At 43.6% G+C, this 24,120-nt stretch overlaps 1 protein-coding gene across 5 annotated transcripts in view; it reads right to left on the bottom strand.

The window, feature by feature from the left end:
* Positions 1 to 24,120, bottom strand: part of LOC139373260 (activin receptor type-2A) — a 52,105-nt gene that overhangs the window by 13,853 nt on the left and 14,132 nt on the right. For 2 of the 5 annotated variants that reach the window (XR_011627553.1, XM_071113567.1), the window contains exons 3-6: positions 5,206 to 5,286; positions 4,737 to 4,944; positions 2,160 to 2,281; positions 1,105 to 1,259 (exon numbers count right to left, since the gene is read on the bottom strand). Coding sequence is in view for 4 of the 5 variants with exons in the window: in XM_071113567.1 (XP_070969668.1) it covers positions 1,105 to 1,259; positions 2,160 to 2,281; positions 4,737 to 4,944; positions 5,206 to 5,286 (566 nt within the window). In the remaining variant the exon portion in view is untranslated. The remainder of the gene's footprint in view (positions 1 to 1,104; positions 1,260 to 2,159; positions 2,282 to 4,736; positions 4,945 to 5,205; positions 5,287 to 24,120) is intronic. The other 3 variants (XM_071113568.1, XM_071113571.1, XM_071113569.1) reach the window with 3 other exon arrangements.

Below are 24,120 nucleotides of genomic sequence, written 5' to 3'. Positions count from 1 at the left end.
TCACCTCACCCACGTGTCACGACTGCTCGTCTGGCTACAGCAGAGCTTGAAGCAAACCCACGTAGGGCAAATGAAACGGAGGGGCGCTTGTCGTAACAAATCAGACATGACACAGAGATTAAGAGTCGAAGTGGGCGAGTTTTAGTCCGGTGTCAGATCAGCTGCTCACAAGGCAAGGCAATCAGCACTTCTGCTCAAAGGAGATGCGTTATAGATTAAACATGGACACTTTAAGGGCCCAGGGTTAGAGCCAGCCTCCAGGGGAGGGAAGGAGAGGGAGAGAGAAGGGGAAGGGGGAGGGAGAGCCTGACTGCATTATTTATTAGTTTGTGCTTTTCCCCTCACTTTCCCTTTCAGGCCTAAACCGCACCCTGGGTGCTCTCTCCTCCATGGCATCATGGCCACGTAGTGCTGGGTTAGGGAGGCCAGAATCATCCCAGCTCACCCCAGAAATAGATGACAAACACAGGGAGCCTTTGGGGTGGAGGCAGAGGAGTGGGGTCAGGTCACACTGTTCCGTATGACGCAGTAACCAAGCACAGTAACCAAACACTTCACGGCATCGTGGGCTCCCTCTCAAACACACTGCAAAGGGCAACAGGCAGAGGAAAGGCAGTGGCAGTGTTCTGGTGACATTTGTATTTATTGAACGGCAGTTTACAAAGAGCTGTACAGGAGCAGGCTTGAGTGAGCCACCCTTGTCTGACCTATGAGCACAGAGCCCTATCCTGTGAGCCTAACCAGGGTCAACAAACAACAGCTTTGTGTGTGTCCGTCGTGTGCCTGTGTGTGGGGCCATAGTAATGGCTTGAGTGCTGAGCAGATACACATTTCACAGTATTAGTGGCAGGCTGTGCCCACATACACTGCACGCACACACACGATCCGAGTCAGGGCTAGGCTTCCTGTCACTCTCCAGCTAATCACGTGTGTTCACTTCAGATCAGCAGGTTCAACGTTCTCTTCTGCCATCCATTGTTTTGCATCCGTTTTCCTTGGAAATGTTAGTGAGTCACTCCTATATCCAGATTAAAATACCAAGCAGTGAGGAGTACGTCTTCCGTTTATTCTGGACATCGCACGCACACACTCTCACACTCTTACCTGTGTTGGCACCAGGACGGGGGGGTATGCCAGCTTGTGATGACGGTACATCCAGAAGGAGAAGAGGACGATGGCGGCGATGCCCATAATGGGCACCAGAGAGTACAGCAGGGTGTTGAACAGCTGAGGCTTCTGGGAAAACGGGTTGGAGGTCGCTGTGGACGGAGGACCGGGGTTGCGGAGAGGGCGGTGATGGGGAGGAGGGGGAAGAAAATGAGAGGTGTGGGGTACATAAAGGTGCGAGAATGGGGAGGATGGTGGAAAGAGAGGGAAGGGGGTTGGTGAGGAGGAGACAGGGAGATGGAGAGAGAGAACACCTTAATACAGGTATGCAAATGTGCTTTGTTCCCCTCATATTTTCATCACGCCATACACAATGGTATCAGAAGACTAGTAGTGAAACACTCTAAAAATAGTTCCCGACACAGCTCAACACATCTGGGTCGCTTCAACAAAATCCTCTAAATAGTGAGATTAATAGTGAAATGCATTTCATGAGAACTTAAGCCAGCAGCCAAAAATAACCACCGAAACAACCAAGTGACCCAAAAAACAAATAGCTAAGCCTTACTGTGCAGTGCGCCCACTTGTCATATCACAAATATGTAGTATTTGATGTGATCAGCCACATCTATGTCATCACAGTTCTCTGCCATCACAGTTCTCTGCCATCACAGTTCTCTGCCATCACAGACACGGCTGTATTGCATTATTGCTGCGGTTTCCCTTCCTGTGACACTGAGGTTATCTGGGGCTGGGCTTGGTGGCCCCGACGGACGACACTAGTTGCTACACTCTGACTGGGCCTAGACTCAGTGGCTGCCATAGAGAGGAGGACAGTGGCCAGCCTGGACACAGAGTTTCAAATTAAAGCAGTAGACCTACGGGCCCTGGTGAAGTAGAAGACCTTGTGTCTCTAGTGTGTGTTGGGGGAATATGCCCCAGTGCCTCTTGGGTTAGGTTGGGTTATTCTTATTGACTGATCGTCTGTGTTTGGCTAGAAAACAGACAGAGGAGGATGTGACATTACATCAGCTTCCTGTGTGTGAACTTACATGACAACTTACTTTGGACAGCCTGCGTGTCGGGGCTGTAGAGGAACTTGTCGTTACACATGTTGCCTTCGCAGCAGCAGAAGAAGACGTCCGGACTCTCTTTCGTCTCCACACATTCACTACTGCGGCAGAGAGAAAGAAAGACAGAAGAAGAAAGAAGAGAACACCTCTGTCACAAAGGTAGAGAGCTGAGTGCTGGCAGCCCTCCACTGAACCGATCCCCCTCTTTCTCTCACTTTTTCTCTCTCTGGTGAGGAAGAACTACATCTTTACAGGAAGAGACAGACAACCACTCTGACCAGCTCTGTAGTAGAAAGCCAATTTATGCTTGATCTGAAAATGTGGTATGTGGTCGGAGACGCCGTATGACAGGCAGGCAGAGGCCAAATTGAGATCCGTACCGCATCGCCATGCGCCTCTCAAATTGCGTAACAATACGGAGGGCTCTGTATAGCTCCGCATTGACATGATTGGTTGACGGTAGGTGAGGGCGGGAGGTCCTGTATAAACACAAAACTCACTTCCTTGACAACTTCCTTCACAACAGCTCTGCGCTGCTCCGCAAAGCGCAAGAAGTATGAATGCCCTGATGTCTGCAGAGGCCGTATCACCGTACATTCTGCATGGCCAATGCAGATGTCGGATTGACCATACAGCGCCATTAAAGATGTACTAAGTCAACCGTCATACAAAGGACAGTATGGCCTAAACTAATAAGTGTTAGTCACCATCTGCAAGAAAGGACTAAAGTACAGTGCTTCAGACGACCAACCCTTAAATACTAGCTCTAAGTCTAATAAGAATACAGTGGGGCAAAAAAGTATTTAGTCAGCCACCAATTGTCCATCTCCCCCCTACTTAAAAAGATGAGAGGCCTGTAATTTTCATCATAGGTACACTTCAACTATGACAGACAAAATGAGAAGAAAACAAATCCAGAAAATCACATTGTAGGATTTTTAATGAATTTATTTGCAAATTATGGTGGAAAATAAGTATTTGGTCAATAACAAAAGTTTATCTCAATACTTTGTTATATACCCTTTGTTGGCAATGACAGAGGTCAAACGTTTTCTGTAAGTCTTCACAAAGTTTTCACACACTGTTGCTGGTATTTTGGCCCATTCCTTCATGCAGATCTCCTCTAGAGCAGTTATGTTTTGGGGCTGTTGCTGGGCAACACGGACTTTCAACTCCCTCCAAAGATTTTCTATGGCTAGGCTGGCTAGGCCACTCCAGGACCTTGAAATGCTTCTTACGAAGCCACTCCTTCGTTGCCCGGGCGGTGTGTTTGGGATCATTGTCATGCTGAAAGACCAGGCCACGTTTCATCTTCAATGCCCTTGCTGATGGAAAGAGGTTTTCACTCAAAATCTCACGATACGTGGCCCCATTCATTCTTTTCTTTACACGGATCAGTCGTCCTGGTCCCTTTGCAGAAAAACAACCCCAAAGCATGATGTTTCCACCCCCATGCTTCACAGTAGGTATGGTGTTCATTGGATGCAACTCAGCATTCTTTGTCCCCCAAACACGACGAGTTAAGTTTTTACCAAAAAGTTATATTTTGGTTTCATCTGACCATATGACATTCTCCCAATCTTCTTCTGGATCATCCAAATGCTCTCTAGCAAACTTCAGACGGGCCTGGACATGTACTGGCTTAAGCAGGGGGACACGTCTGGCACTGCAGGATTTGAGTCCCTGGCGGCGTAGTGTGTTACTGATGGTAGGCTTTGTTACTTTGGTCCCAGCTCTCTGCAGGTCATTCACTAGGTCCCCCTATGTGGTTCGGGGATTTTTGCTCACCGTTCTTGTGATCATTTTGACCCCACGGGTTGAGATCTTGCGTGGAGCCCCAGATCGAGGGAGATTATCAGTGGTCTTGTATGTCTTCCATTTCCTAATATTTGCTCCCACAGTTGATTTCTTCAAACCAAGCTGCTTACCTATTGCATATTCAGTCTTCCCAGCCAGGTGCAGGTCTACAATTTTGTTTCTGGTGTCCTTTGACAGCTCTTTAGTCTTGGCCATAGTGGAGTTTGGAGTGTGACTGTTTGAGGTTGTGGACAGGTGTCTTTTATACTGATAACAAGTTCAAACAGGTGCCATTAATACAGGTAATGAGTGGAGGACAGAGGAGCCTCTTAAAGAAGAAGTTACATGTCTGTGAGAGCCAGAAATCATGCTTGTTTGTAGGTGACCAAATACTTATTTTCCACCATCATTTGCAAATAAATTCATTAAAAATCCTACAATGTGATTTTCTGGATTTTTTTTTCTCATTTTGTCTGTCATAGTTGAAGTGTACCTATGATGAACATTACAGGCCTCCCATCTTTTTAAGTGGGAGAACTTGCACAATTGGTGGCTGACTAAATACTTTTTTGCCCAACTGTATATGCCATTTAGCAAACACTTTTATCCAAAGTGACTGTTTTCGTGCATACATTTTCATGTATTGGAGGTCCCGGGAATCAAACCCACTATCCTGGCGCCATGCTCTACTAACTGAGCTACAGAGGACCACTAAGCCCTAAGTCTACAATCTTGCCTCAGAATAAGACACTACCTAACCTGTCATAGCAGTTGACATCGTCCAGCCAGCAGCCCTGCTTGACGATCTCAATGGTTCCCGAGGTGTTTTTCCAGGTGGCGAAGCAGTGGAGCCTCTTGTCCTTATCTCCGTAGCAAGGCTCGATGCCACTGCGGTTGGTTCGCTCCTTCTCCCAGCTAGAGTTGTAGTAAACGCACTCCTGTGTCTCCGAGCGACCCAGGATTGCACCTACAGGACAGAGCAAGAGATACACAAGCAGAATGGGTCATTCACAGCCTGTATTCTACATACGGTGCATTCGGAAAGTATTCAGACCCCTTCACTTTTTAATCTCGTTACGTTAGAGCCGTATTCTAAAATTGATTAAATAAAAAATGCTCCTCATCAATCTACACACAACACCCCATAATGACATAGCAAAAACAGTTTTTTTGAATTGTTAGCAATTCTTTTTAAACACTTTTTTAAAAATTAAATAACAATTCAGACCTTTTGCTATGAGTCTTGAAATTGAGCTCAGGTGTATCCTGTTTCCACTGATCATCCTTGAGATGTTTGATTGGAGTCCACCTGTGGTAAATTCAATTGATTGGACATGATTTGGAAGAGCACACACCTGTCTATATAAGGTCCCATAGTTGACAGTGCATGTCAGAGAAAAAAAACAAACCATGAGGTCGAAGGAATTGTCTAGAGAGCTCCGAGACAGGATTGTGTCGAGGCACAGATCTGGGGAAGGGTAGCGAAACATTTCTGCAGCATTGAAGGTCTCCAAGAACAGTGTTCTTAAATTAAGAACCCATTATTCTTAAATGGAAGTTTGGAACCAAGACTCTTCCAAGAGCTGGCCGCCCGGCCAAACTGAGCAATCGGGGGAGAAGGGCCATGGTCAGGGAGGTGACCAAGAACCCGATGGTCACTCTGACAGAGCTCCAGAGTTCCTCTGTGGAGATGGGAGAACCTTCCAGAAGGACAACCATCTCTGCAGCACCCCAACAATCAGGCCTTTAAGGTAGAGTGGCCAGACGGAAGCCACTCCTCAGTAAAAGGCCCATGACAGCCCGCTTGGAGTTTGCCAAAAGGTACCTAAAGGACTATGAGATCACGAGAAACAAGGTTCTGATGAAACCAAGGTTTAACTCTTTGGCCTGAATGCCAAGCATCACATCTGGAGTAAACTAGGCACCATCCCTACGGTGAAGCATGGTGGTGGCAGCATCATGTTGTGGGGATGTTTTTCAGCGGCAGGGACTGGGAGACTAGTCAGGATCGAGGGAAAGACGAACGGAGCAAAGTACAAAGAGATCCTTGATGAAAACCTGCTCCAGAGCACTCAGGACCTCAGACTGGTGCGAAGGTTTACCTTCCAACAGGGCAATGACCCTAAGCACACAGCCAAGACAACGCAGGAGTGGCTTCGGGACAAGTCTCTGAATGTCCTTGAGTTGCTCAGCCAGAGCTCGGACTTGAACCCGATTTAACATCTCTGGCGAGACCTGAAAATAGCTGTGCAGCGACGCTCCCCATCCAATCTGACAGAGAATGGGAGAAACTCTCCAAATACAGGTGTGCCAAGCTTGTAGGGTCATACCCAAGAAGATTCAAGGCTGTAATCGCTGCCAAAGGTGCTTGAACAAAGTACTGAGTAAAGGGTCTGAATATTTATGTAAAGGTGATATCATTTTTTTCTTTTCTAAAAACCTGTTTTTTTGCTTTGTAATTATGCTGTATTGTGTGTAGATTTATATATATTTCTAAATAAATGTTAGAATAAGGCTGTAACATAACAAAATGTGGTAAAAGACAAATGGGTCTGAATGCACTGTTCAACACAGGCTAACAGAGCTCATAACAGGGCAGCAATTGCCTCAACTAGTGTTCATTCATATAATTTGTTCAGTTCACTGGACAGTAGTGTATGGATGTCAAATAGGTCTGCTTTTACTATCTGACTGATTGATTAACTGACGGAGGCCAAATGTGGCATTCTGGTTACAGCCTACGTGTCCTTAAAAGACACAGACAGATGCAGTGCACACACAGGAAAACAACATGTGCATTTTCAAATAGAACAGCTAGGCTATTGATGTGTACAGCAGCTTCCATGTAACTGAGGTATGGGTCTAACTTTAGCTACGTCATGTATTTTTCAGCAGGGCACTGACTGAATCAGTCAGGCTGAAATAAAAGGGCTACAGAAGTCAAGTGCTTTTGGCCAGAGCCGGGCTGCAGCGGTAGGTCGTTTTAAACTACAACGTAAACAGCATTCAGGCTGAGGGCACTCTCTACCAAAATGGTGGTGGATAAGGTGAGTTTCCCCCTTTACTATGTAAAGCGCTTTGGGTACCTCAGTTGGTAGAAAGGCGCTATATAAATCCAATCCTCACCTTTGCTGTGCATTGCACTTGCCTCACACAGTTAGAGAACTGCACACACAGGGAGGGCCAAAGTCCAGCAATAATCATTAAGGAATGAGCTTCGCCCCTGATGCATGTGGGATTTGTTAATTTGATTTATAAGTGGTCAAAAAAAGATGATCCCATACAAACAGACCTCAGTTTCCACCTATTAAACAGGTGAAACATAATTGTTCCAGCAGGTAAGAGAAGGAGTACTGCTCTCAATGCTCTGTCCTACTGCTCTCAATGCTCTGTCCTACTGCTCTCAATGCTCTGTCCTACTGCTCTAAGCTACCATTCTTCCAGTGGGAATCCTCTAATTCCCGCCTCACAACCCTGAGAAGACCCATGTTCGGAAACCAGAATCCCAGCCCTCTCTCCCTCGGCTTGGGTTGGCCCAGCCTGAAACTGACCCGGCCCTGGTCCTCCTGCCACCTCAGCTTGCTCTGGTTGGTTCTCTCACTCAGGAGCTAAGAACAGCTCTGGCAGTGGGCTGTGCTGCTCTGTGCCCAGGCTGTAGTAGGGCCGTTCTTATCCCCTGGTATCTCAAACCCGGGCTCGGCTTGGCAGACCTGGGCTCAACAGCACCACGTCACTGCCTCAGTCACAGCCTGCCAGGGCTGCTGTGTGTCGGTGGGAGGCAATGCCGGGAATCAGATGCAGGTGGTTCTCTCATCCTGTATTCAAGAATATGCTGTTTTATGGAAGCCTTTGGGCAATTCCATGGTAACGGAATTACGCTTTCAGTTTTCAATTAAAATGTATGCTAAACAGAAACCATTGATTTAAAAGTTTAACAAACCATACAACTCCATGCACAAGGTCTACATTTAACAATTTCCACAAATTGTCACAAAAACGAATTACTGTTAAGAATGATGCAAACATTGCTAAGAGAATTAAGGTAAAAAATATCCCTCTGTTAATGCAGGTTTTCCAAAAACTCTTAAATATCTGCTCCAAATTAAGATTGAAAAATGTCTGCAGAAAGAAAATGGTGTCAGCTATGACATGACACCAATTTATTTTGGTTATGGAACTACGGTAGGTAGTAAGTGGATTTACATCCGGTAACAGAATTACGAGAGAGAGAGCGAGGCAGAGAGGGAGATTGTCCAGACGGTTTTCACAGTCTTGCTTTGACTACCAGGAAAAAAACTGTTATGAGCTGAACATTATGGCAGTGGAAGGGAGAACAGTAGCAGGTGACCAAACTGTGGTTTGTGGCTACTATGATTTCTATAAATTCTGCTACTGATTTGGTAACAAAATTACCAGTTTTAATCACAACCTAATAATGAATAAACAAACTTGTATTCAGGTAAAACACTAAACTACTACTTTATCCTCCCTCTTCACGAGAGAGAAATGAGAAAATATCTTAAAAACAGGTCCAATGCAGATGTTTTTAACTCAATATCAAATCATTTCTGGGTAACAATTACAGTGCCTTCAGAAAGTATTCATACTCATAGACTTTCCCCACATTTTGTTGTGTTGTTACAGCCTGAATTCAAAATGTTATATTAAAGTGAGATTGTGTCACTGCCCTACACACAATACCCCATTATGTCAAAGTGGAATTATGTTTTTCTAAATGCGTACAAATGAATACAAAATGAAAAGCTGAAATGTCTTTAGTCAATAAGTATTCAACCCCTTTGCTATGGCAAGCCTAAATCAGTTCAAGAGTAACAATGTGCTTGACAAGTAACAATACGTTGTATGTACTCACTGTGTGCAATAATAGTGTTTAAACATTATTTTGTAATAACTACCTCATCTCTGTACCCCACAAATACAGATAATTGTCAGGTTCCTCAGTCAAGCAGTGCATTTCAAAGGAGGGAACCTAATTGGTAGATTAATAAAAAAAAGACACTGAATATCCCTTTGAGCATGGTGAAGTTATTACACTTTGGATGGTGTATCACCCAGTCACTACAAAAATACAGGTGTCCTTCCTAATGCAGTTGCTGGAGAGAAAGGAAACCGCTCAGGGATTTCACTATCAGGCCAACAATGACTTTAACATCTCTGGCAAGACTTGAAAATGGCTGTCTAGCAATGATCAACAACCAATTTGACAGAGTTTGAAGAAGTTTTAAAATAATAATGTTCAAATATATTGTAAAATCCAGGTGTGCAAAGCCCAGAAAGACTCACAGTTATAATCGCTGCCAAAGGTGATTCAAACATGTATTGACTCAGGGGTGTCAATACTTATGTAAACTATATATTTCTGTATTTAATTTAATACATTTGCAAACATTTCTAAAAACATTGTTTTCAATTAGTCATTATGGGGTATTGTGTGTAAAAAAAACTTTTTTAAAGTAATCAATTTTGAATTCATGCTGTAACAAAAGGTGTAATAAGTCAAGGGGTATGAATACTTTCTGAAGGCACCTTACTGTGATTTTTACTAGAAAACATGGTAATAAAAAAGCTCCTCAGCAAAGAGAAATGTCTCAAGCAACAATTTTGCTAGGACTGTCTGAGTGGAGGGGGGGGGGGGGTGCTGTTCTTGGCAGAGAGGTTTGGAACTTTCTTATTGGCCTATTAACTAATTTAACACATGGTGATGTCACAATGGAAGGACAAAACTCCATCCCACCAAAACAGCAGTCTTTTCAAACGCTCTTACACTAAAAGGGACTTTTACACAATTTGAAAATATTATTCCAACCTCAGTGTGGAAATATAAATAAAACTCATTTTCGACTGCACTGCCTTTAACCTCTACAGGATCAGTGTCTCTAAACCGGGATGGTTGTTGCTAACATGCGCTAATGTGACTAGAATGACGTTGTAAACAACAGCCAACCTTCCGGGACATAGACATGTCTTATATGGGCAGAAAGCTTAAATTCTTGATAATCTAACTGCAGTGTTCAATTTACAGTAGCTATTACAGTGAAAAGATACCATGCTATTGTTTGAGGAGAGTGCACAACAAAACACTTATCATGGAAACTGGTTTGATACACTCACCTCTGAACGTAAATAATGAACATACATTCAGTAATCTTGCTCTGATTTGTCATTCTGAGGGTCCCAGAGATAAAATGTAGCAGTTTTTTTTAATAAAATCTATTTTTATATTCAAATCTAGGAACTGGCTTCTACAGTTTGAACCCCTGCTGTCTCAGTTAGATTTGGGTATGTCATTTTAGGCTGAAATTGAAAAAAAGGGTCAGATCGTTAAGAGGTTTTAAAGATATGTGGGTTTAAGTAACGGAATTGGCAATACAATGTTTTTTAAACTTAGGAGGCAAATCATTTATTTTGATATTAGTTGGCAGGGGTCTTTACTTCAACATGATTGTGTTTTGATGTATTTCTAATAGCCAACTCTTTTCTGGTAGATGTCTTCCATTGGTGGAAAAAGTACCCAATTGTCATACTTGAGTAAATAGAAAATACTTAATAGAAAATTACTCAAGTAAAAAGTAACCCAGTAAAATCCTCCTTGAGTAAAAGTCTAAAAGTATTTGGTTTTAAATATACTTAAGTATCGAAAGAAATGTCAAATTCCTTACATTAAGAAAACCAGACGGCACCATTTTCTATTTTATTTCATTTACGGATAGCCAGGGTTACACTCCAACAGTCAAACATAATTTACAAACATAGCTTGTATTTAGTGAGTCCGCTAGAGATGACCAGGGATGTTCTCTTGATAAGTGTGTGAATTGGACCATTTCCCTGTTCTGCTAAGCATTCAAAATGTAACAGGTACTTTTGGGTGTCAGGGAAAATGTATGGGGTAAAAAGTACATAATTATCTTTAGGAATGTAGTAAAAGTTGTCAAAAATATAAATAGCAAAGTAGTACTTAAGTTAAAATACTTTTAAGTACTTTACACCACTGATGTCGTCAATGACTCCTATTCCATCCATTTGACCAGAAATCAAAGCCTTTTCTTACTCCACATTTTTACAATTGAAAATGCTTGAAAAATCCACAAATGCCTCAACTTCTCAAATATAGACTAGCTTTCATCTGACACCCAATTTGTCATGCTCCTATGAACTTCTCGTCGGTGCTCATGGGTCCTTTTAAATGGAAATACCCCTTTTCATAAATTAGCCTATGCAGCTCAACAGTACAAACTAAACAACATTGCACACAATGTTCCTGCGTCCCATAGACTAAGTTGAACACTAGACTATTGAACAGAATGAAATGGAAGCAAAATACTTCCAAAAGAAACGCTCAATCAATCTTCTGACTCGATCGCTAGTTACTTCTCCTTCAGATACCAATCAGGGTGAGTGCATAGCATAGCCCACACAAAGTGGCAGATATGCCTGAAGAACATTCCCTCCCACACAACCGCTCTGTGTCCCAAATGGCACCCTATTCCATACATAGTGCACTATTTTTGACCAGTGCCTCTGGGTCAAAGGTAGTGCACTATGTAGGGAATATGGTGCCATTTGGGACACAGTTTAGTTTTATGGTACGGGACAACTCTTTATTTTTCAACACTTAATGTTGTTCTAACAATGATTTATTTGTTTGCAGAGAGATATTATATGGGTGAGAGTGAGAAACTTATCAGAAACATCTTAAAGCATTTCAGAATGAGCCATATGTTGTAGTGATTTGTGGGATTCAGGTTCAACTCTGGATTAAATAAATTATGGGTGGATGTTTGTAGCGTCATACTGCAATGAGGATTTCTGGGTAGGTGTGGGTATGAATAAATATTCAACAGAATAAACAGCCGCAATAAAATAAACAGCCTGAAAACAAACCAAAAAGCTTATAAACCTAATATCAAGATATTGTAACTAAAAATGACTGCAGTCCAAGCTCACTGCTTAAAACCAAACCATTCCTAACCACAAGCCTCTGTTAAACAGAACAGACACGTGTGACATGTTTTCAATGAAAGTAGTTCATCCTTCTGTTTAACAAAAGTAATCCGCTGGAATTAATGTAATCCACAAAGCATGTAACAAAATAGTCGCAACACTTTGCGAAACTAGTCTGGAGGAACCATATGGTTTCAAGCCCCATCATAATCGGAGCTGTTTTTTTGTGGTTGGCCAAAACAACACTCAAGAGCCAGGCATTCAGACTTAACAAAAACACCCCTCACCACAGGTTTACAATGAGCTAACCCGAAAACTTCTGTCAACTCATGATCCCTCGTTAGAAGGAACTGCAGTTGTAGTGTTAAGATAACACAATGTCGGAGGAAATGTCAATATACAGAGCTCTTTGTGCTACAGAAGACATGGTGGTATAGTCATGCACCGATTACATTTTTGTCCGATATAGATATTTTCCGTGCCAAAAAAACAATACTGATAACCGATATTTACAATTTTAGTGGCCTTTTAAGCATTCTAGTACAGTTAAATAGTTAACACACACACACATGGATGCAGCGGTCTCAGGCACTGCATCTCAGTGCAAGAGGCGTCACTACAGTCCCTGGTTCATATCGAGGCTGTATCACATCCGGCCGTGATTGGGAGTCCCATAGGGCGGCACACAATTGGCCCAGCGTCGTCCAGGTTTGGCCGGGGTAGGCAGTCATGGTAAAAAAGAATGTTATTAACTGACTTGCCTAGTTAAATAAAGGTTACAAACACACACATTTTTGGGTCATTTACATATGCCCCCAATACCAGTAAAACATAATCAAAACCTATTTCTTTAATTTACTTGCTGTGCTGTTTCGTTGTTCATTTGTTCAGTCGTTTCATTCTGAATCAGGATTTCAGCAAAAACACAGCAAAAAAAGAAACGTCCCTTTTTCAGGACCCTGTCTTTCAAAGATAATTCGTAAAAATCCAGACTTCACAGATCTTCATTGTAGAGGGTTTAAACACTGTTTCCCATGCTTGTTCAATGAACCATAAACAATTAATGAACATGCACCTGTGGAACGTTCGTTAAGACACTTAACAGCTTACAGAAGGTAGGCAATAAATGTCACAGTTATGAAAACTTAGGACACCAGAGGCCTTTCTAATGACTCTGAAAAACACCAAAAGAAAGATGCCCAGGGTCCCTACTCATCTGTGTGAACGTGCCTTAGGCATGCTGCAAGGAGGCATGAGGATTGCAGATGTGGCCAGGGCAATAAATTGCAATGTCCGTACTGAGAGAGGCCTAAGACAGTGCTACATGGAGACAGGATGGGCAGCTGATCGTCGCAGTGGCTGCCTTTTAAGCATTCTAGTACAGTTAAATAGTTAACACACACACACATGGATGCAGCGGTCTCAGGCACTGCATCTCAGTGCAAGAGGCGTCACTACAGTCCCTGGTTCATATCGAGGCTGTATCACATCCGGCCGTGATTGGGAGTCCCATAGGGCGGCACACAATTGGCCCAGCGTCGTCCAGGTTTGGCCGGGGTAGGCAGTCATGGTAAAAAAGAATGTTATTAACTGACTTGCCTAGTTAAATAAAGGTTACAAACACACACATTTTTGGGTCATTTACATATGCCCCCAATACCAGTAAAACATAATCAAAACCTATTTCTTTAATTTACTTGCTGTGCTGTTTCGTTGTTCATTTGTTCAGTCGTTTCATTCTGAATCAGGATTTCAGCAAAAACACAGCAAAAAAAGAAACGTCCCTTTTTCAGGACCCTGTCTTTCAAAGATAATTCGTAAAAATCCAGACTTCACAGATCTTCATTGTAGAGGGTTTAAACACTGTTTCCCATGCTTGTTCAATGAACCATAAACAATTAATGAACATGCACCTGTGGAACGTTCGTTAAGACACTTAACAGCTTACAGAAGGTAGGCAATAAATGTCACAGTTATGAAAACTTAGGACACCAGAGGCCTTTCTAATGACTCTGAAAAACACCAAAAGAAAGATGCCCAGGGTCCCTACTCATCTGTGTGAACGTGCCTTAGGCATGCTGCAAGGAGGCATGAGGATTGCAGATGTGGCCAGGGCAATAAATTGCAATGTCCGTACTGAGAGAGGCCTAAGACAGTGCTACATGGAGACAGGATGGGCAGCTGATCGTCGCAGTGGCTGACCACGTGTAACAACACCTGCACAGGATCGGTACATCCAAACATGACACCTGCAGGACAGGTACAGGATGGCAACAACAACTGCCTAAGTTACACCAGGAATGCACAATCCCTCCATCAGTGCACAGACTGTCCACAATAGGCTGAGCGAGACTGGACTGGGGGCTTGTAGACCTATTGTAAGGCAGGTCCTCACCAGACATCACCGGCAACAACGTCACCTATGGGCACAAACCCACGGTTGCTGGACCAGACAGGTCTGGCAAAAAGTGCTCTTCACTGACGAGTCGCGGTTTTTGTCTCACCAGGGGTGATGATCAGATTGGTGTTTATCGTTGAAGGAATGTGCATTACACGGAGGCCTGTACTCTGGAGCGGGATCGATTTGGAGGTGGAGGGTCCGTCATGGTCTGGGGCGATGTGTCACAGCATCATCGGACTGAGCTTGCTGTCATTGCAGGCAATCTCAACACAGTGCGTTACAGGGAAGACATCCTCCTCCCTCATGTGGTACCCTTCCTGCAGGCTCAGCATGACAATGCCACCAGCCATACTGCTAGTTCTGTGTGTGATTTTCTGTAAGACAGGAATGTCAGTCTTCTGCCATGGCCAGCGAAGAGCCCAGATCTCAATCCCATTGAGCACGTCTGGGACCTGTTGGATCAGAGGGTGAGGGCAGGGCCATTCCCCCCAGAAATGTCCAGGAACTTGCAGGTACCTTGGTGGAAGAGTGGGGTAACATCTCACAGCAAGAACTGGCAAATCTGGTGCAGTACATGAGGAGATTCACTGCATTACATAATGCAGCTGGTGGCCACACAAGCTACTGACTGTTACTTTTGATTTGACCCCCCATTTGTTCAGGGATACATTATTCTATTTATGTTAGTCACATATCTGTGGAACTTGTTCAGTTTATGTCTCAGTTGTTGAATCTTGTTATGTTCATACAAATATTTACACATGTTAAGTTTGCTGAAAATAAATGAGGTTGACAGTGAGAGGAACTTTTTTTTTTGCTGAGTTTACATGTAAAGTAGTAAAGTTTCAGCTCTGTCTGTCTGTGGCCTCACTTCCATGGTGCGCACTCTCACGGTGTCCATTTCCATCATGTCCAGCTGTGTACGTAACATTTCACGTAAACACCGTTTCTTGTCTGCATCGAAGTAGTGGTCATTGTACATAGCATCGAGGCGACACAGTAAAGAGAGAATGCCACCGAATCGCTTTGTTGAGCAGGCCTTTCAATGCCACGACAGGGTATTCACATCTGCTGCAGGCGCAGTTGACGAGCTTATTTATTGAGTCTGTTGTTTGAATGGAGCTAGCTAGTGTGATCATGTTTCAAACATGTTCTCAAATGCCATTGAAATGGCAGCAGAGGTATGACAACCAGCACATTCATGAGCATGCACTACGACTTTCCTCAGTACAAAATCCTCGACAACCCACTGTGCTGTCAGACTCAGCATGCTCATGGGGTTGATATCACTGGTCCAAATGTCAGTCGTGAAGCTAATAGCAGTGACGCAATGTAAAAACATTTTTTGTTGGAGTGACGCTATTACTGTGATCCACACAGCAGCCATTGTGGGATAGGTTAGGAATGCAGTGTTGCACATGTAGTGCTACATTTTACGTGGTGCCATTAGGCCATGTACCGACGTTATATAGGTATGCACGTCAGCTTTGACATCAGTTTTCCACATCGGCATTAAACTAGACATCGGGCCGATGCCGTTGTAGGCATTTTTAGCTAATATCGTCCGATTCTGATAAGTTTACCGATATATCGTGCATCCCAAGTGGTACTACTAATGTACATGGAGAGAGAGCAGTGCTGCTCACAGCAAAACTTACTCTGATTTACCCGCTGCTCAGAGTGTAGCCGAACTCTCACTCTGCCCTGAGTGCCCTCCATTTCTAGCTTGGAGAGCATCTTTGTCCTTAGATGTACTGAAACATGCCTACAGTATAAGCATCAACTAAGTTTAAGGGAACATTAATTGGCTACTTTCAGTACAAGCAAATGCAAAGTGAACATTGCCCACCAGACGACCTCCCTTTCCCCACTCAACCTAAATGCAATCAAATGTTGTGGTTTAGACAGACAGGGCCATTGCCTTTTATGTACAGTAGACTGACTGACTGGCAGGCTGGTGGACTGCAGTACAGGGAGTGAGTCTGGACTTGGCAGCCTCACCAAAGGCTCCTCGACTCCCTGCCTGCCTGACTTGCTGCCTGTCCAGAAGCCAAAAGGTGATGCTGGGACTGAGAAGGTAATCATACGAGCTTGAGGCCCGGAGCATTTAAGAGCTAAAGGGCTCCGCTCAGTCCAGTGGCTATCAATGTGGCCCCCCTGGAGGTCAGGGCCCTTGGGCATGTGTCCAGTCGGTATTCGGCCATGATTAATACAAGTTTGTATAGCTGGCTAGATTAACTACCAATCTAAAATTGTTAGCTGACATGGCTAATTGAGTGACTGTCAGTGACTGACATAACAAGAGAAAAACTGCTGATACACAACCACATTTCGAAATTGCAATTTGTGTATTCTATTATTCTTACTCTCAAAAGTAAGTTGAGACCCAGACCGAGTTCCTTAACCCTCCAGAAATGTCACTTACGTCTGGAACCGGCCCTGCATGGGGGACCTCCTGCACTGCCATGTGTGTGTAAACCAAACTATTCATTAAAGACTTGGCATAGTTATAGCAGAGGGTGGAATTGCTCATGCTGTTGATTTAATAAAAAATTACAAGAATATTAAATCGACACAAAGACACAGAGCAAATATCCTAATGAATGATTATTGACGATTCGCTTGTTGATTTTGTGAGAGATGGGCCTACAGAACACAAATAAACAGAACATAAAAAAACAATCCCTGTTCTCGTGATGATGCCCAGTGCCAAGATGAGGTGAAAAGGAATTCATTTGAGAAACCTCCAGAGTGAGTAATTAATTCAGTTGCTCCCGAGTACAACATTACACCAGCCTTTACAATGGACTGATTTCAGGGGCCACTCCAGGATAAACTGGAGTGAAGAATGTATTTTTTTGTTTTGTTTTTAATGTACTTTTATCCCCTTTTTCTACCCAATTTTGTGATATCCAAATTGGTAGTTACAGTCTTGTCCAATCGCTGCAACTCCGATATGGACTCGGGAGAGGCCAACGTCGAGAGCCATGCGTCCTCCGAAACACGACCCTGACAAGCCACACTGCTTCTTCACACAATGCTTGCTTAACCCGGAAGCCAGCCGCACCAACGTGTCAGAGGAAACACCTTACAACTGGTGACCGAAGTCAGCGTGCATGCTCCCGGCCTGCCACAAGGAGTCCCTAGAGCGCGATGGGACAAGGACATTCGGCCGGCCAAATCCTCCCCTAACCCAGACGACGCTGGGCCAATTGTGCGCCGCCTCATGGGTCTCCCGGTCGGGGCCGGCTGCAACACAGCCCGGGATCGAACACAGGTCTGTATTGACACCTCAAGCACTGCGATGCTGCTAGCGTAGAGGAATGGCAAGACGTTAAACGGTAATGCTTTTACAACAGCACTGGAGCTAACCAAAGGCAAGAGTGCAGAGGTCTCACGAGACTTAAGAACTGGCTTTGTGAGGAGAGTAGTGGACATGGGTTAAGAATGAACATGTTCAGTATACTACCTCCCCGTTTCACTCAGTTTCTTTGGATCGTGTTCTACCGTTTTGTTCCTACTGAATACACCCCAGGTTCTCTACAGTTGGGACCAGGAGCAGCTTTAACCTCACCTACTACAACTTTCTAGCTGGAAAAGTGACTTGTTTCAGTCTGTCAAACTGAAAAATTGGGGCAATTACAGCCAGCTGCTTGTCTGACTGGAGGTCCCGCAGCTGCCGAGGCTCGTAGCTGATACGTAGGAAGAGGCGCAATTGGCACCCTTTTCCTATATAGCGCACTACTTTTGACCAGGCCCCATTAGAACTGCATGGTGAAACACTGCTTACTTATTCAAAGCTGAGATCCTACGGAGTCAGCACTAATTGTAATGACATATAGCCTAATGTTTATTTTTCCAGGACCCTTATGCTTTCAAGTGACGTTGGAAAAACCCTTTACGTCAGGCATTTAGGGTTCAGTTCAGATAAATAAAGCAGCGCCAAGAAAGCGGAGTTGCAGACGCCTGAAGAAATTGGTTCTCATTCTCTTCTTGGCTATGTTGAGAGTACCGGGGCATCATATTACAACACCAACAACAACTGGCAGGAAAAGATATGGGGTGAGAGAGGGGTCCCTTAAACAGCTAACAGCTCTACTGACACCGGGGAGTGTTCAACTTCTAGAACCACTTGTTACTACTCAGTTACACTCAGTTGACTCCTTCAACCCAATAACTGTATTGCACAATTACAACCAACTTGAGTATGAAGATGCAGCGTTATCTGACTAAGAAAAACCTTTGGTTCTGTTCTATGCATTACAGATCTACTCGTCTCTCACCACAACCGCTGTGGGGGACCCTGAGTCTGGCGATCGAGACGGCAGATATACCTACTATATCCTGGACATTGCACCCACTGAATAACATGCCCGTGTTCTGCCATGATCAACGACATAGGAGGAGCTATGGAAAAACACTGGGCCTGGTTTCTCTCTCTGTGATGTGGCTGAGGGACAGGAGTGGCTAGCTATACAGCTGCAGTGTAGGGTTGCTGCTGACTATCAGCCAGCTTGCATTATGCAATGAGTAGAGAGACAGGAGACTCACTGCAGGCGGAATCATGTGGTTGTGCACCCTGATGCCCCCCCCACACACACACACATACACACACACACGGCCCCTATGCGGCTGGTTTCCTGGGATTGGGTTACAGTTATATAATATACAGTAGAAGTGCCACTGTAGCCCATCGGGAGGAATATTGCTCTCCACTCTGCCTGCCTGGTGTAATCACTTTACTGTGACAGGGTGAGGGATGCTGGACCCTTGGAATCAGCCACTTATGGCCAAATGTCGAGCAGCATCTCTAGTGACTGTTAAGAACCAACTAACAATACTTGGAAATGGATTATGTATCCTTATTGGTTATTCAATATAAATCATTTCTCTATTCATATTAAGTTTATACGGACTTCAAAAAGCACACTGAACCGGTTAGTTGCTAGCCAGACGCGGTCACAAAGCCTGCAGTCTTTCCATACAGGCCAGTAAAACCACCAAACTCAGCAACAGCATCCAATCCCCTTAATCCTTGCTGGAATGTCCGACAGCCTATCAGTCTCAACTTCAATTAAACTGCTTACGGCCAAGGCTACAGCATTCAGGGCACCCAATGAACTAGTCTACTGTACAGGCACCCATATTCCAGGGCCCCGCGCCAGCCTAATAGGCTACAGCCAGCTCTGTGCATAGTGTACATTCTTACAGTTTATTCTACAGGAAGGAAATACAATTTTAAACTGCTAATTATCCTCAGCAGTGTTGGGTGTAGGGGTAAGTTCACTGACCCCAGCTAGCTAAATTGTCTGGAATTATCTTGAGGAGGAAAATTGTGGTAAGCATAATTTATGACCAGAAGGGAATGGGGAAAGCAAAATTCAATGCTTATCTTCAGAGCTATTCAACCACGTAAAAGCAGATGACTGCTCACAACCACCTATTGCTAGGACTATTTAGCCGAGAGGACCATTTCAGGCCTAATTGATAAAAAAGGTCTTCCCCAGTATCTCTTACTACACTATTGTTCTTTCATCCAGAGGGCTCGAAAATACCTCATGCTTATGTACAAAAGGAAAAGCCTACTTTTTCAAATAGGTCTTTAAAAACAGGCCATGATTATTAGTAATTGGTCCCCCTCTAACCATTTAGTGTGCCTTAGCCTACTGGAAGCAAATCAACCCGTGTGTTCAACAAGCAGCAGATACATATAACCCATGTCCCTAAAACAGACTTCCAATTGTGCTTTGGGAAGCGAGTCAGTGAGAGGGAGAGGAAAAACCTGATGACAGCAAGGCATGAAAAATCTTATCGGGAGCAAAAAGAGCAAGGGGAAAAAGTCTTGAGAGACTTGAAACAAGAACATGATAAATGTAGAACAACCAGTGTTAATCAGCCTGGATCTAAGCAAGGCCGTACGCTGAGCAGCCAGTCTGTCTAGACTACTGCAGTCCTGTGAAGCATAAGGAAACATCTGCAGGACACATTAATTACACTTAGGACTAGGCCCTTTTTACTTTAGGCCTCCCAAGTCCTGAGCACTGAGAAAATTGCATTGTGCTGAAAGTGAAACCCATGGTTTACTAATGGTAACCTTAGCCTAATTATGCACGTCTTACCATAGACATCATACCTTTGTGTAAGTGGGTAACTCCACCAATTGACAGAATACAGGAAGTGCATCTTTCCCTTTCAAGACAATTCTATACGTATCTATACTGAACAAAAATATAAACGCAACATGTAAAGTGTTAGTCCCATGTTTCATGAGCTGAAATAAAAGATCCCAGAAAGGTTCCATAGGTACTAAAAGCTTATTTCTCTCAAATTTTGTGCACAAATTTGTTTACATCCCTGTTAGTGAGCATTTCTCCATTGCCAAGACAATCTATCCACCTGACAGGTGTGGCATACCAAGAAGCTGATTAAACGGCATGATAATTACACACGTGCACCTTGTGCTAGGGACAATAAAAGGCCACTCTAAAATGTGCAGTTTTGTTTCACAAGTTGAGGGAGCGTGTAATTGGCATGCTGACGACAGGAATGTCCACCAGAGAGGTTGCCAGAGAATCAAATGTTAATTTCTCTACCATAAGCCAAGCCGTCTCCAAAATTGTTTTAGAGAATTTGGCAGTACGTCCAGCCGGCCTCACAACCGCAGACCACGTGTAATCCGGGCTTCTTCACCTGCGGGATCATCTGAGACCAGCCACCCAGACAACTGATGAAACTGAGGAGTATTTCTGTCAGTAATAAAGCTGTTTTGTGGGGTAAACTCATTCTGACTGGCTGGGCCTGCCTCCCAAGTGGGTGGGTCTATGCCCTTCCAGGCCAACCCATGGCTGTGCCCCTGCCCAGTCGTGAAATCCATAGATTAGGGCCTAATTAAATTATGTAAATTGACTGATTTCCTTATACGAACTGTAACTTAGTCAAATCATTGAAAATGTTGCATTTCTATTTTTGTTCAGTATGAATGTGCAGTTTTTACTTTTTATGCACTGAGATTATTATTGTATAATGAACAGTGCTGTACAAATGTAATACATTATTATTATTACTAATAAGTCATTACTGCAGTTTCAAAGAGTTTGAGCTAGTAATGTATCAATATTTATCTCCAAAAATTAGCTATGATATAGCCAATGGATATATAATTCTGGATTTCAGCCCCATCTCAAAACAGTTAAGACCATTTGGAAGTTCTCATTCCTTCTGCTTCAAAAGTAGAAAATGTCATAAAAAGGACAACCACCACTTTATCAACTTTACCCTGTATACAGTGCATTCAGAAAGTATTCAGATCCATTGACTTTTTCCACATTTGTTACAGCCTTATTCGAAAATTGATTAACTTGGTTTTTTTTTCCATCAACCTACACACAATAACCCATAACAAAGCAAAAACAAGAAATGTTTTCAAATTTATAAAAAATAAAACTGAAATAACATTTACACAACTATTCAGACCCTTTACTCAGTACTTATTTGAAGCACCTTTGGCAGCAATTACAGCTTCGAGTCTTCTTGGGTATAACGCTACATGCTTGGTACACCTGTATTTGGGGAGTTTCTCCCATTCTTCTCTGCAGATCCTCTCAAGCTCTGTCAGGATGGATGGGGAGCATCGCTGCGTTGTCTTGGCTGTGTGTTTAGGGTCGTTGTCCTGTTGGAAGGTGAACCTTTCGCCCCAGACAGATCAAGAGATGGGGCAGGATTTCATCAAGGATCTCTCTGTACTTTGATCTGTTCATCTTTCCCTCGACCCTGACAAGTCTCCCAGTCTCTGCCACTGAAAAGCATCCCCACAGCATGATGCTGCCACCGTTGCCATGCTTCACCGTAGGGATAGTGCCAGGTTTCCTCCAGATGTGACGCTCGGCATTCAGGCCAAATAGTTCAATCTTGGTTTCACCAGACTAGAGAATCTAGTTTCTCATGGTCTGAAAGTCCTTTAGGTGCCTTTTGGCAAACTCCAAGGGGGCGGTCATGTGGCTTTTACTGAGGAGTGGCTTCCGTCTGACACTCTACCATAGCCTGATTGGTGGAGATGGGAGAACCTTCCAGAAGGACAACCATCTCCAGAGGAACTCTGGAGCACTGTCAGAGTGAACATCGGGTTCTTGTTCACCTCCCTGACCAAGGCCCTTTGCCCTGATTGCTCAGTTTGGCCCGGGCGTCTAGCTCTAGGAAGAGTCTTGTCGTTCCAAACTTCTTCCATTTAATTTCTTTGGGACTGGGGGGGCAGTATTGAGTAGCTTGGATAAATAAGGTGCCCAGAGTAAACTGCCTGTTACTCTGGCCCAGTTGCTAATATATGCATATTATTAGTAGATTTGGATAGAAAACACTATGAAGTTTCTAAAACTGTTTGAATGATGTCTGAGTATAACATAACTCATATGGCAGGCAAAAACTTGAGACAAAAAAACAACCAGGAAGCAGGAAATCTGAGGTTTGTGGTTTTTCAACTCATTGCCTATCCAATATACAGTGTCTCTGGGGTCATATTGCACTTCCCAAGGCTTCCACTAGATGTCAGTAGTCTTTAGAACCTTGTTTGATGATTCTACTGTGAAGGAGGGGGGAATGGGAGCTGAATGAGGTCTGCCAGAATGGCACGAGCTGATCACGCGCGCTCACGTGAGAGGTAGCTGCGTTCCATCACATTTCTACAGACAAAGGAATTCTCCGATTGGAACATTATTGAAGATTTATGTTAAAAACATCCTAAAGATTGATTCTATACTTCGTTTGACATGTTTCTACGAACTGTAATATGACTTTGTCTGAACTTTCGCCTGGACTTGCCCGCGCTTCGTGAGTTTGGATTGTGTACTAAACGCGCGAACAAAGAGGAGGTATTTGGACATAAATTATGGACTTTATCAAACAAATCAAACATTTATTGTGGAACTGGGAATCCTAGGAGTGCATTCTGATGAAGATCATCAAAGGTTAGTGATTAATTTCTCTCTCTGCTTTTTGTGACTCCTCTCTTTGGCTGGAAAAATGGCAGTGTTTTTCATTTTTGTAAAAAAAATATATAAAAAAATAAAATCCTTTTGTTCCTAATTTTGTTATTAGTCTCGGGCTGTTGCGGGTAGATTTGGCTGCCGCTGTGTGCCAGGCAATTTTAAACCATTTCATGTGTCTGAAGGTACAAACTCTGCCTTCCCGGTGGGCCCAGAGAGAAAATCAAGTGCACTATAGACCTATCACTGGCCAATCGGATGGCTCAGATGACTGTGTCTGCAGTAATGCAGCAGGCATAAAAGAAAGCTACAGCAAGGTTGATATTGTGAGATTTCAAAACGTTTAAAACCATGACTGCAGAGACGGTCAACGAATATAGCAAAAGAGATGGTGTTTTAATGAGTGAGTTCATGTTTAAGTTATTACTCAGCACTGCCAAAACTTTGTATTCAACACTTTCATAAGCCATAAAATGCACATTCTTCGTATTTCCACTCTGTGCTACAACAAGCACTGTAGCACCCAGGGACTCTGATGGCACAGCTGGCGCTGCAGTACAGCGCCCTTAACCACTGCGCCACCCGGGAGGCCCATTCAGATGTTTTCAGAGACATTAAAAAAGCATAACAGGTTACAAAGTAGATCTTTGTAGCTACATTTTGGTGTATGAGATTAATGTTTGAGATTTGGTGTATGAGATTTGGTGTAAGACATTAGCATCTTGTCATGAAAACAGGTGCTAGCAAAAACTAAGATGTTCTGCAGCTGTGCCATCCATCCATCCTGAAGCCTGGACCTAAG

The sequence above is a fragment of the Oncorhynchus clarkii genome, chromosome 18, assembly GCF_045791955.1.
Source record: "Oncorhynchus clarkii lewisi isolate Uvic-CL-2024 chromosome 18, UVic_Ocla_1.0, whole genome shotgun sequence".
NCBI classification, from domain to species: Eukaryota; Metazoa; Chordata; class Actinopteri; order Salmoniformes; family Salmonidae; genus Oncorhynchus; species Oncorhynchus clarkii.
Note: the sequence above shows the minus strand (reverse complement) of the source record. Positions and strands in the feature narration are given on the sequence as shown.